At 48.7% G+C, this 15339-nt stretch overlaps 2 protein-coding genes across 2 annotated transcripts; both read right to left on the bottom strand.

Annotated features, from left to right (window-relative positions):
- Nucleotides 1–4520: 4520 nt before the first annotated feature.
- On the bottom strand, nt 4521–5798 carry LOC139829862 (peamaclein-like). Its single transcript, XM_051331869.2, has 4 exons — nt 5664–5798; nt 5520–5567; nt 5377–5404; nt 4521–5086 (listed from the first exon to the last, which is right to left on the bottom strand). The coding sequence occupies exons 1-4, from the start codon at nt 5733–5735 to the stop codon at nt 4905–4907; spliced, it is 330 nt and encodes a 109-aa protein (XP_051187829.2). The 5' UTR covers nt 5736–5798; the 3' UTR covers nt 4521–4904.
- Nucleotides 5799–9553: 3755 nt separating this feature from the next.
- On the bottom strand, nt 9554–10923 carry LOC139831709 (uncharacterized). The gene is made up of 6 exons (XM_071821029.1): nt 10900–10923; nt 10643–10815; nt 10208–10556; nt 10013–10123; nt 9791–9919; nt 9554–9715 (listed from the first exon to the last, which is right to left on the bottom strand). The coding sequence occupies exons 1-6, from the start codon at nt 10921–10923 to the stop codon at nt 9554–9556; spliced, it is 948 nt and encodes a 315-aa protein (XP_071677130.1).
- Nucleotides 10924–15339: the final 4416 nt, after the last annotated feature.

The following is a 15339-nucleotide window of genomic DNA, read 5'->3' as shown; positions in this document are numbered from 1 at the left end:
ACTTGAGCTTGTCCTCTTGCTGCATAGATGATTGGGTTTTTTTTTTCTCTCATCGAGAGCATTTACTTATTTTCTATTTACTTTCGGCACTTTAATTTTAATGCAAACTATACACCAAAAACATCAAAACTGCTACATTATTATTATTGCTAACCAATACCTTCAGCTCCTTGTGGGTTCGACAACCTTTCTTATTGAAAAGTACTACAATTGATTCCTGTACTTGGGAGCCATCAGGAAGTATAATGGAAAAAAAGGAAGAGGAACTCAACAAACTGAGGGGAGTAGCTTAAATGTGATGCCCCCAAGGAGGAAAACGGTGCTCGTTGGCATCGTCATCGCCGACAAAGACGAATCTTGCCAATCTTTCGTTGAAGCCCACCCACACGAGAAGGATAGAAACACCATGGACGATGGGAGAGGTCATGGCATATGTCTACGTCCTAGGGAGGGAGGTTGTGGCCGAAACGCACGAAACTCTAGGTTGAGATGAGTAGGCAGGGGGATCCGCGAGCCCCAGCTCTAGTTCCGACAACATGGAAAAATTCAGTCGGATACCGTGATGCACAACTGAAAGAACATTTCATGATCTCTAGCATTTTGTGTGTTTGATAACAACACCGGTGATAATCTAACATGTTGCTAAGTATGTGACAGATAAAGTAAATGCTCACCGCTGATAAAATCGATCCCCAAAAAGAAAGATTTGATCTGAAACTACACCAGGCCGGCAGTGCTGGTAATAGGAGGCTGGCACTGCCGGTGGTCGCACCCCGGCACTACCGGTGGTTGCACCCCAGCACTGCCGGTGGCTGCACTCCGGCACATTCTAATCGACTTGAAATTAAAACAGGTGGTTCATATGTCCAAAAAAGACATTTAGTAAATTTGCATGGTTATTCCAAATTAATTGACAAAGGTTAAAGTTGGTTAGTGAGTAAAAAAATATTTAGGGTACTCCAATATTTTTTTTCTGCACACATACACTATTTATATAAGAAATTCCAATGGAAACAATGTACGGACTAAAGATCCGTCTACCGAAGTAGCCCCATAAAATCAATTGGTAGATTCATAATTGGAATGAATCTATTAGATATGTTGAGATGGGCTGCAGTAGAAATAATGCAAATGGTTGCAGAAAGATTTGAATGAGCTCATATGGGATCTAAATGGATCTGACATTGTGACCACAACGAAGAAACATAGTTGCTAATTAAGGACTTCTTCTAGCAAAGCTTATGTTGACCAACTACCTAACTAATTTAGCTAAGAGCTTGATAAATTAGTAATAGCGCCTTCTTTATATGCAGTCATTTGTTCCATTTATTGGACAACATCCACGAGCAATAGTTGTCTCGGTAAACAGGTAGTATTTTAGCACAAAAATCTCCAAATCATCTCCAGTCAAAAAATAGAAAATATAAATAAATTATGCACCGCAATATTTTTAGTAGTTACAAAATGAATACAACTACATGAATAGCTCTGTAAGCACAGGAGGCGGCTAATAAGATCAATAGATGAAAAAAAAGACTACATTATACAAATGGCAACCAAGTAGCTAACACAGTTTTATTGAACTTCTAGATGGCATACAACATATATTCCATCAGATAAAAAAAAGTGAAAATAAATGGAAGCATTAAACTTGTTGGCCTAAGGGCTAGAAAAAGAAGAAAACTTTAATCGTAAAAAGGTGAATAAGCATTAGCGAGGAATAAGAAGTGACATGTGAGTACTATTATATATATGAAATGCAATGAAAAAGGTAAATCGGAAATGCTGAGTTTCGAAATCACATCACTTTAAACGCAGGAAAAAGATTGTTAGGAAGCAATACTGAATTTTTGGCAAAGAAACATAGAATAGGGAATAGAGCTTGTAGGTACAATCTAGTAGCAAACAACTACACATTACTCCTAATACTTGCTGTACGTCAGTACAATCATCAGGGAAAATCATAAAGAAAATGGAAAAAAATGGAAGTGTACCCCTTCTACTCGTGGTATCAATCTGCAGCCACACTACATATGCTCTTGGCAAGAATATAGATCCAATAAAAATTACCGGGATGGTTTTATTTGGAAATAAAATGATAGAGGCATCAGCTGTTGATCAACATCAGTGTTCAGCTCTTATCTTTGTCCCCAAAATCCAATGAGAATAAACCAGACATATCAAAATATAGATTCAAACAATCAGACACTACTGGAACTCACATCTAAACCTCCTCTCAGGCTGAGTAATTCCAGAAAAATAGCATACTATTGCTTTGTAATACAATAACAGTGATGGCGGCATACCCGTGCAAGAGATCGTCGAGGCCGCTGCCGAGCCGGCGGCCACACTGTGTTAGCGGAGAAGAAAGGCGGGTAGGGAGCCACGACAGCGATGTCGTCATCACTTCACGCCCGCGTGGCTCGCCACGGGAGGCGGACCCGCCACCTACCTCTCGTTAATGCCAGTGTCTCTCGCCATGGGGGGCGGAGCCACCACCCACCTCCCCTGGGCAAGCCTAGGGAGAGGGATGACGCCGTATACAGAACAATTTGAGGCGGCGATTTGGCGAATTTTGGGCGGGGAAGGCTGCGGGGGTTGGCGGCCAGGCGAGCGGATGACGACCTTTAGGGTGTGTTTGGTAGCCCGGGCCACCTCAGATTAACTATCTCCACTCATACATGTTGACCTCATACAAGCCCAACTAAGATTTTGTAGGTGTTTGGTAGCCCGGCCTGGTTGAGAAATGGTGAGTAGAGAAGTTGTTTGGTATAGGCTGTATACGTTGAGACGTGCTGAGTCCGAATTTTTACACAAAGGTCCTTAAGCAGAATAAAAAAAAGCAATCGGGTCCTTTCTTGGGGAGGCTGGCCGGAGATGCGACTGGCGGCGCGTCATGGCGACTGGCCGGAGCTGTGGCTCGCGCCTGGCGAGGAAGAGGGGCCTAGATCCGGCGTGGCGGCGCGAGGAGGAGGAGGGGCCTGGAGAGCGGGTCCTTGCTGGAGACTCCAGCCATGGCATCTGCTCCCGTGCAGCATCTGTCCGATGAGGCGTCCACGCCTGAAGTTCATGGTGGAGATGACGACGGCGCGCCTCCGCGAGATGCTGCTCTGCTACCTCGCGCTCAAAGACAAGCGGGGACCTCAAGCGGCGGTTGGTGCTGGCCATGGCGGCGCCTGGAGCGGGGACCTGCCGCTCACGGACGACCTCGAGCGGCGGTGGATGGAGCCTGCCTGGCGACGCGAGGAGGCGGGGCTTGGAGCCGGCCCTGGCGGCGCGAGGAGGGCCTTGGAGATGGCCTGGCGGCGCGTCGCGCCTGGGGCTGGCCATGGCGGCGCGACGATGTGGTTGTTGCTGCTGTTACGGGAGAGTGAGAGAGCCCTGCGGGGGGAGAATGGAGAGGAGGAAGTGGGAGGTCGCCCGACCCTAGCGGAATCGGGGCGAGGAGCGGCCTCGCGGGAGCGTTTTCGGGGCGAGCTCAGCCCGGCTGAGGTGCGAAGCTCGAATCGAGCTTCTCTACCGGGCAGGGCTGAGACCCCTTTTTTGCATGAGGTGGGCAGTGCCCAGTTGGCCCGACCCAACCTAACAAACAACAAAAGTTGGAAAAATCTAGGATGGGATGAGAATTTCTGTGTCCACCCGGTCTACCAAACACACCCTTAGTGACCGTGAGCACCTGAGCTAGGTACGACGGCGGTGATGTTGTGGCGTGACCGCTTCACCATCCAGCTCCCCTTTCCCCTCCGTTCAGGGAGCGTGCGCCTCTCATGGAGTTCCGTGGTGATCTTAGTAATCATGCTTAATGGATGTGTGTATTTCTAGTTGGTGCAGAGATCGGAAAGTAAATTCTCCCCATTTTAAGGAGCGGAGCCCTCAGTCCTCGGGCATGCGACCGCCGAGGCGATCGGTGGCAAGGCTGCCACTGCGCAACGCCATCGTCGTCTAACGCTCGTGCCGGAAGTCCTCTCTGCTCGGTCGCCTCTGGTCCTCTCCGGTCCGCCCTTGTCCAGTGGATCTCGTTACTCTTGTCTGGAGGTGGAGGATGGAGGATCGGATGGAGATTCGTGTCGTGTTCGTCCGAGGTGCCTTTTGACGCTGCTCTTTTTTCTTTTTTTCGAAACACGGTATAATCAAAGACCCTCATAGGTACGCGCACACACTCACCCTTATAAATGCACACAAGTACACCTAGCCCTTATGAGCACCTACAAGAGACTGCATCGAAGAACTGATCCAGCGCGTCTTGAGATTGACGAAGTTACCACAGATGCCTCACTGTCGGTGGGAACGTCTCTCACTCACCTCCCACTGAAGAATATTCCGTCTTTATGAGACACCAAAGTGTTAAATCTGTGGGTGCAGCACCTCCTAACCATCCACCCACACGTTGGTTCTCATCTTTTTGAGGCTGCTCTCGATGTTCTGCGATTTGCGTGTGTTCGAACACGGTGAATCCAGCGGTGAATCCTGCGATACAAATGTGTGCGCCTCCCTCTGGAATCGCAGATCAGACGTAGAACTGTCTAAAAGTTTTTACACCGGCGTCGGCAAAAGCCAAAACTCTATTACACAGTAGACAATACACGTAACTAGCTCCGGCTTGGCTGATGCAACAATATCAATGACTCTAGCTGTCAGAATACACCCTCTTGTAACAAACTGTGATTTTCGCGTGTGTTCGAACTCTGAAACAAATGGTGAATCCGACGATACAACTCTGCGTGCGCCGCCCTCTGGAATCGCAGATCAGGCGGGCAGATCGCACCACATACTCCTACAAACAATACAGCCCACTGACGCCAGCAAAAGCTAAACCCGTTACACATAAACTAACCAGCTCAGGCTTGGCTGATATAGCTATGGCACTGGTTGTAGGTGTCAGAAGAAGACGCCACCTCTTGTAATCAAGGGCACTTGTGCTCTCCCTCCTTGGTCTTCCAGTCATTGTAGCAGGCGCACTCCTCCCTGTTGCCGTAGAAGCCTGACGGCACACACCGGCAGGTCCTGCAGCACTTGTTGCAGAAGAAGAGGCACGGCTTCCTGTACTTGGTGTCGCTGCACCTGTAATCGCACTTCGACTTGCACTCTGCACGCAACCAACACACAGATTAGTAACGTTTCAGGCGAATCCTATCAGGTCGTGTGTGCATGTGCTCCGTTTCGTGCACTCTGAAGTTTTAAATCTACTATGTTTGTATCAGATTTTATTTGCTGTAAAGCCTGCCTCCAAGGTGCTATACATGTGGATCTCGCTGGTTCTGGTTCTAGCCTAATATGGATCTCCAAGTACAGCAAACAAATTACTGTTCAAGGAAATCATAACAGAGGAAAACCGGTGAAACACAAAAAGGGTGATGAACCGGAAGGGTGACTCACCGTATATCTTAAGACTACCGTGACCTCCCTGTGGAAATAATTCAGAAGAAGAAAAAGAAAAAAACACGTATCAGCAATAGATCTGCCTGCAAGATATCTCAAAGATGTTCAACTGACGCCGAGAAGACAGAGCCCTTGCTCACCTGGTGCTCATTATCCTGGAGCTGCTCTTCAGTTCGTGAAGCAGACGCCTGATGACAAAATATGCAACTGAGTGTGTAAGTATCTGAAGGAAACAGATGGGCTGCCCGCTACGGGTGCCCTCCGGGTGGATCCGCGGAGCTCACCTTGTGCTCGGCGATGGAGACGGCGAGGAGAACGACGGCGAGCAGGACGAGCAGCCTACCAGCTAGTGCCATATCTCTGAAGCTACTCAGGTTGCCAGAAGAGAAGACACCGGCTTGGCTAGTACTAGTGCAGTGGGTACTGAAGAAGCGCAGCTCGACTGGGTAGAGTGAGGTGGATTTGAGGACATATTTATAGAACATTAGACCAAACATGTGGATTCCAACGAGCTTTTAGAGTTCTTTACCACGAAAATGGTCGAGCTAAAGCTGGATGGAATAGCGAATCATAGCACAAGTGCAGAGCACAACATGCATCAAAAGTATTGCATTGACAGATGCTAGATACTCATGCCATGTTCATCCCATCTAAACCTTTTCGCTGTGCACTGCAAAGGGCAGATTTGATCTTGCTTAATCTTATCTCTCTCTTCCCCACCTGCAAGGTGGATTACTAATCCGATCTTATATTATTCTGAAGTGTTGGACTAGACTAGGACCTTAGCTAGCACAACACACGCGATCCAATGCGTTTGGACTGCCCCAAAATTAATTTGACGACCCGTCCCGGGCACAGATGCGGGTAGTATGATTTTCACTGCTCAGATCGGCGCAGATCTAGCTAATTTATGTCTATGACATGCAGAGCGGACCAGCCGGGACGGAGCTGCGGCCGGTGCTACCGGCGCTATAGCACCGGTCCAGCTCACTAGGCAAAGGAAATATGTAAAAAGCTTTTAGTGTAAACTGCCAGGATTATAAAGGCATCACCAGTACTAAATTTGGCTCATTGCCTCTTTCCTTTCACTTAAGCTAAGCTAGCACCACTCGTTCACCAGTTCTGGCTCCGCCAGCCAGCACTGCCCGCGCTCGACATGACAACGTGCGATTTTCGTGTGTTGGAACTCATGAATCATCCCTCTGAAATTGCAGATCAGGCGGACACATTGCGACAGAGAACTGCCCAGAGTTTCTACACCGGCGTCGGCAAAAACCAAAACCCTGTTACACAATACACGTAACTAGCTCCGGCTTGGCTGCAATGCCAATGGCTCTAGCTGTCAGAAGACACTCTCTGGTAACAAAACTGTGATTTTTGCTCGTGTTCGAGCTCTGAATCCAGTGGTGAATCTGAAGATACAACTGCTTGCGCCGCCCCTCTGGAATCGCAGATCAAGCGGACACAATGTGACATACTTGTACTTCAAGAATGCAGAGTTCTTTTACATTGGTGTCATCATACTCTGACATAATGGGTACATTGGCGTCGGCAAAAGCTCAGGCTTGGCTAATGTGGCAAGTGGCCATGGCATCACGCGGCAATGACTCGCTGTCAGAAGAGCAATCTTGTAATCATGGGCACTGGTGGCCTCAATCCTTGGTCTTCCAGTCGTTGTAGCAAGGGCACTCCTCCCTGAGGCCGTAGAAGCCCGACGGCAAGCACAAGCAGGTATTGCATTACTTGTTGGAGAAGAAGAGGCAAGGCTTCCTGTACTTGGTGTCGCTGCACCGGTACTCGCACTAGGGTTTGCACTCTGCACGCACCCAACACACATCCAGCACAAATTAATCATATTTTAGGCGAATCCAGCAGTTTGTGTGTACATGTGCTTTGTTTTCTGCACTCTGAAGTTTTAAATCTACTACTATGTCTCTAACAGAACTTATTTTCTGCAAAGACTACCTCCGAGGTGTTATATGTGGATCTTGCTGGTTCTAGCCTGATCTGGATCTCCAAGTACAGTAAACGGACTAGGAACAGTAGGGTGAAAGATATACAAGGCCTCGCCCGGTGCAGGTGATGACGACGTCCTTGGGAGCCGCTCTCCTCCTTGGAGGTGTCTCCATCTAGCCCCCATCTTTCAGTATCTTGAGGCATGAAGATAACAACACTTTGCCGGTCATGAGTGCACTCTGCTTTGACATGGGAGGTCTGTTGGATCGGTTTAGCTTCGGGGCCGTGTCCTTGCAACACAGGATTGAGCTTCCATCGACGAGCTCATGCTCTCTGCCTATTGTAGTTATTGTAGTGTAGTGTAGCTTTGCTTTTCTTCTTCTCTATTGCTTCCTGTGATGTATCCCAGGAGCTCATTGTGTGTTTTTTATTTATTTTTGTTGGTGCTATCGTTGTACTCCTGGCCGGTTGATGCCTTTGTTAATTCAAAGTCAGGTTTTTGAGCCTTATGTTTAAGAAACCCAAAATTGCCGTCTAACCAAATCGGTCAGCTAGAGAGGCGACGCCCCTCGTCATAGAAGTCAACACTTGTGATGTCAAGCATGACGCACAACTAGTTGATGGGACCAGGCAACCCGCGCCGTTTGGGCACGTCTCTAGGCATCCTAGCGTGGCTTGACCCGTTGCTAGGTCACATCCTAGCCCTTCGACCACGGAGTCATCCCTAAGGGCACAGAAGTTCATGATGACGGCCGAGGGTATAAAAGGAGCAGCCCTTGAAGGAAGAAGACATTCTCAAACTCACTCTTAATCTCACTCTAAAAACTCATTATTAATATCAGACAACCAATCCAAGATGGCACACTCAGAAGCTCGTCCACCCACCAAACGCCAGAAGAATCCAGCGAGAAGCTCACGGGGTAATGCCAACTGCTTATTTATTCATTGCAGGTTCTATCTAGCATGTACTGAGTTTAAATCCAAACTCAACTGATTGAGCAGTAGATGTACAAACCCAGCACCTGAATTCAAATCCTCGCAGATGCAAATTCTGGTTTCTGTTCATACTTCATACAATTTATTTGAGTACTATGCTTTAGATGAAACCCCAGCTCCATTGCATGAAACCACATTACATCATTCAGGTTTTTAAAGGAAACTCACACACAGGGAGGACTCATATTGTAGCTCCCAGGAAGGCATACATGCCAACACTTGACAAAACATCAACCCTCTTTCTTACACCTTAGACGAGCACCCTTCTGACCATCAAGAGACTTCTACAGAGAGCTATCGGTGACAGGAAATCTACTCCTTTTCTATGACGTTGAAGCACTCTCCATCACCAACTAGTATCAAAGCATTGGCGGCCAGTGTACTCGATAGATCAACAGTTGTAATCACTACGGGAACCAGCGGAGGGGCCGACGGCCGGCGGCCGTCGGCACAGCATCACCTGCCGTCGGCCCACGTCTGTGCCGACGGCCGCCGTCGGCACACCGCCGTCGGCACGCATCGCCTCGCACGATGGCTCGCCGTCGGCCCAGCCTTTGCCGTCGGCACGGACTCCAGCCCGACGGTCAAACGACGCCGTCGGCACGTGGCCGTCGGCACGGTCCAACGTGGGGCCCGCGGAGCGTCTAACGGCCGTTAGGTCAAGGGAGTCTTGTGCCGACGGCCAAGCCGTCGGCCTAGACACCGCCATCGGAGGACCAGAGGCTGCCACGCGTCCACGCCCCTGCAGCTGTGCCGACGGCCAAGCCGTCGGCCCAGATGCTGCCATCGGAGGACCGAGAGGCTGCCACGCGTCCACGCCCTGCTCTGTGCCGACGGCCAAGCCGTCGGCCCAGTCCTTCGGCCCCAGGCACGCGCTGCCGCCCGCTCCGCGCTGGCATTGGCGCACCCTTCTGTGCCGACGGTGGCATAGTCATGCACAGCCGTCGGCACAAAGCCATACCATTTGGTTTCCCGCTGCATTTCCTGGCCCGGACAAGACGCACATGACATATATAGCGATAATATACATTCAAATGCATCACAAATGGTGCACAACACAGAATCATCATCAAATGTAGCAACAACATCATCGTGATACAAATATGTGTCATGTAGCACACACAATCATCATACATCGTCGACACATGGCACACACGATCGACGCACACCCGCTAGACACCTAGCTAAGGGAAACTAAGATCAGGGGGTCCGACTCGTAAATTCAGGCGTCCGGCCTTTGTCGAGGTAGACCGAAGTAGAACCATGGCCTGAACCATCGCCACAGTGAAAACCACGAAGCACCGGGAGAATGGCGGCCGGGGTGCATCGGTGTGCCCTCGCGCGACGAACCAGGAGAGGGTCGGTTCCGCGAACTTCCCGTGCCCTACATGTTTGACAAGAGTTAGCATCTTACACATGGGAAAGGAAAGCGGTGAGAACTGGTTAGGCACAGACTTACCGGAGTCCGTGCGTAGTATGTGGCCGCGAAAGCTTCCCTCGATGGGCACACTGGAGTCGGCCCCGGCCTAGGTGGCTCCTCTTCCGGAAGTGCGATCCTCTCTCCAGTCTGGAAGAACGTCCTGACCGCCTGCAAGATAGTTTAGATGTCAAGCGCCGCAGATATAAAAAAAGGGGAGGTGGGACTTGTCATGTCTTCGAACCATAAAAGATTGGAACTTACACGACTCGTCGCCTCCTGGTACTCTTCCCAAGCCGCTCTCTTGAGGTCCCACTCTGCTACAACCGTCAAATAGTTCTCATAAGCGGCCGCGTAGGCGGCCTCAAAGTGAGCCTACAATTTCCAAGAAAAGGAGTCATGTCACTTTAGCCATTCAGGGATGAATGTTGGAAAGAAGATGGAAATGAGAAAACTTACATCCGTACGACGGTGTCGAGGAGGCGCGACCGGTGGGTCGCCGGCGGTGAGGGTAGACCTGATCTGCGTGAGGGTCCTCTGCGGCTTGATCACCCCACTAAGAAGCTTCGTGCGGCCATGCTCCGCGCCGCTCCCCGCCACCATAATCGCCGTCAAGTCGGTCTCCTGCTCAATAGGATCATCCACCTCCGGATGAAGACCCTTGAACACCGAGCAGTACTTGTCAAACTCCTCTTCGGCAAAGCCGTAGTACTCGGGCAGCGAGGGCCGAGGCTGGCTCAGATCGGGCTGCTTCAGCTTCATCTTCTCGCCACCCTCCCACCTCGGTGAGAGGCTCCCCGAGTTCCGCCTCCCGCACAAAGAAGATAAATGTTATGTGTATCAAGTAGTAATATGAGGGGAAATAAATGCAAGTTGTTCCATGTATATATGTACCTTGTGCTTCTGTAGCGCTCGGTCTGCGGCTTCCCGCACCGTGTGTTCCTCCAAAGGCCCCGGTTTGCCTTGTTGCGCGCGCTCTTGGCGTTGAAGTCGGCGTCTTCGCCAACCCACCTCGCTACCAAGGCCTCAAATGCGTCTTCCTTATTCTCGCACCATAGGGGCATAACCTGAAAAACCAAAACTCATTTGAAGAACACATAATGCAATCCCAACTATGCAGCAACATAGAGTCTCATTGAATATTTACTTACCTTGAAGTAATCTTCCTTTGTCATCTGAGGATCGTCCCTGATATTGTCAGCTTTCTTGACCCTCGTGCCCTGCTCAGCCTTGAAGTGCCCGATGCGGTATGCTTCGATTGTACCACCGTTGCCTTGTCAACCTCCTCTGACAAGCCCTAGTCAGTACCGCCTTCCCTAGCTCAACCATATCATCAGGCACCTTATAATGGGTCTGCAAGCATGCATAAGAATAATTGTGAGAGAGACATGAGTTAGCATAGTGTGGTCATCAACTATGAAGTAAACTCGAGAAGCATGCTTTACACAAAACTTGGTGTACACGGCATCAGAAGCTGTCCCAAAGCCCGGGCAAGGAGCTGCCTCATAGTCCGCCCAAGTCTCGGCTAGCTTCTTCTCGCCGCCGGGGACCGGAGTGTAAAAGCCCGGCCAGTACTGCCTAATAAGAGCTCCAATCATGCTCGACGGCTGGCGAACCCCCTTGTCATATGTCCAATTGCTGCACAATAATCAAAACATTAGTATGCCAATCAGTTATGCACAATAATGAAAACATTAGTACATAGCAAAATGAATCTAAATGTTCAAAATTAAACTTACTCTTTTTCGTTCGGGATGATGAGGGCTTTCGCATCCTGGCTAGTAGGCTCCCTCCTCTCATCGTGGGACTTGCGCTTCACCACGAATGCGCAACTTCTTCGGCGCCATCTCCCTCTCCGCCTCCTCGTCCCGCCCTCCACCTCCATCTCCACCTCCATCTCCACCTCCATCTCCCCCTCGATGAAGCTGTGTGTGAGCGGACCGGGAAGCCACGTCGCGAAGCGTAGGGTATGTCACCAAGGAAAGGTCCACCTCCACCTCGTCCTCGTCCTCCACCTCCACCTCGTCCTCGTCCTCCACCTCCGCCTCCGCCTCGTCCTCCAGCTCGTCCTCCACCTCCACCTCGTCCTCCACCTCCACCACGTCCTCCACCTCCAACTACACCTCCACCTCCAACTCCACCCGTGTCATCGTCCGCGTAACGCGAGCTGGCACGCGTTGGTCTTCCACTTCTAGTGGTCCCGGTGAACTTCTGTTGGCTCATACTCTTCAAAATGGAGTTCATGGATTGCTTGCTTCCGCTCATATTGATCAATCACCTGCATTGACAAAGAGTAAACAAGTAAGCATTCATGCCTTAATAAAATGTAGACAATAAGCAAAAAATAGATACTAAGCATAAGAAGCATATTGAAAAATAGATACTAAGCATAAGAAGCATATTGAAAAATAGATACTAAGCATAAGAAGAATATTGAAAAATAGATACTAAGCATAAGAAGCATATTGAAAAATAAATACTAAGTATAAGAAGCATATGGAAAAATAGATACTAAGCATAAAGGCATAAAGGACCCTCACCTCGAATCATCACTATCATAATGAGGCATTGGGTTCTCATAACGAGGCATTGGGTTCTCATTTTCACTATCACTATCGCATCATGTGAGTAATGAGGTTGGGTGGGAATGTCCGTGGAGTCTCATCATTGAACCCATTGCCCTCATGTAACTTGGTGAGCATTTGTATGTCCTTTAGGTCCACCACTGTTTCACCATGAAGATGTGCCTCGTTCTCGAGGTCCTCAAGACCAATTTCTATTTCGAAATCCCCAAAGTTCTCTTGCTCTTGATAAAAAATTCCCTCGTATGTTACAGGGTCAATGTTGTTGTAATCCTCGTCGGAGGGCATGGGTAGCTTACCATGTGGTGATACCTTGAACACGACTTCCCAGCCTTTGAGGTACTCCTTTTGACATGGGTAGGGCAAATAATAAACTTGCTTGGCTTGGTGAGCCACAACAAAGACATCGGCTCCGCTATAGCAGGTTGAAGGCCTAACTTCCACTAACCCAATGGAAGGAGTGCTTCTCTGTCCAACTTGTGGGTCGAACCAGTGGCATTTGAACACAACGAGATTGAGTTGTATGTTTGTCCTATTGAATGTCAGCTCGTATACATTCTCTAACCTTCCGTAGTATTCTATGTCATCGGATCCTTTGGTGAAGACCCCAGTATTTATAGTTTTTGGGTTAGGCCGATTCTTCTGGTGATACTACTGTATGGAAGCGATACCCATTCACATCGTACTTCTCATACATTGAGATTCTACGGTTGCAACCCTCGGGAAACACATCTCAGCTCATCCGTCATCTCAACGTTGGGATCACCTCCCTACAAATTCAGTTCAAATTGTTTCTTTGCATTAGTTACGTGTAATAAGAGGGACAAGTCACGGATTGCAAAAGTATTGGATAAAAGGGACTTGTTAGAAATTACTTTTTCGTAGAACCAATCCAGGAATTTTTTCTTTCCGGACGACTCTCTTTCAAAAGAATCTCCATCTCCGCATCGAGGGATCCGTCGATCTCGTCCAATATTCATCCTTGTATTGGCTAAAAGGAAGAAAAAAACGTATTAGACCAAAAATCGAGTTACGAATAGCAAAGTAATTTGTTCACCATTTTACCTTATGAATTTGAGCACTTCTTGCATGTTCGTAACCACATAAAACATTATGCAATCTTTCTCTTCCTTTGTCAAGATGCCCTTTTTAGAGGCACCAGCCTTGCCACCGTGACATTTGAAGAGGAGGAGCTTGGGGTCATGCTTGGGCTCGTCGATATTGTACCGAGATATCGGGTTATGCATAGTGGGAACATCATCCGCATAGTACGTTGTCGTGGCGTCTGCCATCTCCCGGAGGATAGTTGCCTCAGCTATGCATGCTTCAATCTTATTTTTGTTGCCACATTTGTTTCGAATATACTTGAACTCTCTCTCAATGCAAAACTGCCAACGATACTGCACCGGTCCACCCAAGAGTGCCTCGTTCGCAAGATGCACAATGAGATGTAACATCGGAGTAAAGAAACCTGGTGGAAAGATCATCTCTAACTTGCATAACAACTCCGGCACTTGATCATGCAACTTCGCAATCACCGACTCACATATCTGCTTAGCACAGACCGTGCGGAAGAAATGGCTCAACTCCGCAAGCACTCGCCAGACATGCTCGGGGAGATACCCTCGAACCATCACCGGCATCGCCGCTCAATCCATATATGATAGTCGTGACTCTTGAGCCCGTTTACTTTTCCTGTTGTAAGATTGACTCCCTTACTCATATTCGAACAATAGCCATCTGGGAACATAACGGCGTATTTCAGCCACATCATTGCCTCCTTCTTCTGGAGATTATCAAGCACGTAGTTGGCATGCGGCTTGACCCAATTTTTTCTATTGCCCTCAGGAGGATGCATGTGTAGTCTTTGCTGTCACACTGATTCTCAACATCGACTCTAGCCTTGACATTATCCTTTGTCTTGTCGGGAATGTTCAGACGGTGTTAAAAACGGACTCCCCCACATTCTTTTCGGTGTGCATCATATCGATGTTATGGGGAAGTTCGAGATCCTTGTAATACTCGAGCTGAGTTAAGCCTGGCACGTGAGTCCAGTTGTGTGTCTCACCATATCCCACATATGTTTTGCCGGGTTCTTTACTACGCTGGAGAGCACGTAGCTCACCATCAACAGTTTCACCATTGAACTTTGGTATCGTTTCTTCTTCACGCACAACTTTGCCCTTTGTGAAGTTCTTTTTGTCTCCTCTGAACCGATGCCCTCTTTTGAGGTACTTTCGATGTTTGTCAAATGCGACATATTTGCGACCCGCATTCAGCCAAATGAACTCCAATCGGTGCCTGCACACTGGGCATGGAAACCTACCAGCTGTACAATGCCCGCAAAATAGAGCGTACCCAGGTAGGTCGTGCATGGAATATTGGAACCAAACTTTCATGACAAAGTTTGTCTTTGTTGCTCGGTCGTATGTCAAGGTCCCATGGTGCCAAGAGTGGTGCAAATCATCCACAAGCGGTTGCATGAATACACTCAAATTCTTCCCCGGGTAATCAGGCCCTGGAATGATCATCGACAGGAATATGGTCTTCCTTTGCATAAGGACTCCGGGAGGGAGATTGAGCGGAATAACAAACACGGGCCAACAGCTGTATGCGGATGCTGACATACCATATGGATTGAATCCATCGGTTGCTATCGCAATTACGACATTCCGAGCATCATTTGCCTTATCGGGGTGTTTTGCATCGAAGTTCGCCATGCTTTACCATCAGATGGGTGCCCCATGTTTAGTCGTCCCTCCGCGTCCTTGAATCTCAACCCGTTCTTATGCCACGTCATCTGTTTGGCTGACTCCTCGGACATGTAAAGCCGTTGGATTCTTTTTATGAACGGGAGATAACGAAGAATCTTCACGGCGACTTTTGTCCGCACCTTCTCACCATTAGCTGGTTATCTCATGATACCTAGAGGACCCACACTTGCTACAATATTTGTCATCCGCAAACTCTTTCCAAAACAAAAGACAGTTTTTGGGACAACAATCATAC

The sequence above is a fragment of the Lolium perenne genome, chromosome 5, assembly GCF_019359855.2.
Source record: "Lolium perenne isolate Kyuss_39 chromosome 5, Kyuss_2.0, whole genome shotgun sequence".
NCBI classification, from domain to species: Eukaryota; Viridiplantae; Streptophyta; class Magnoliopsida; order Poales; family Poaceae; genus Lolium; species Lolium perenne.
The sequence above is the reverse complement of the archived record's forward strand: the minus strand, read 5'-3'. Positions and strand labels throughout refer to the sequence as shown.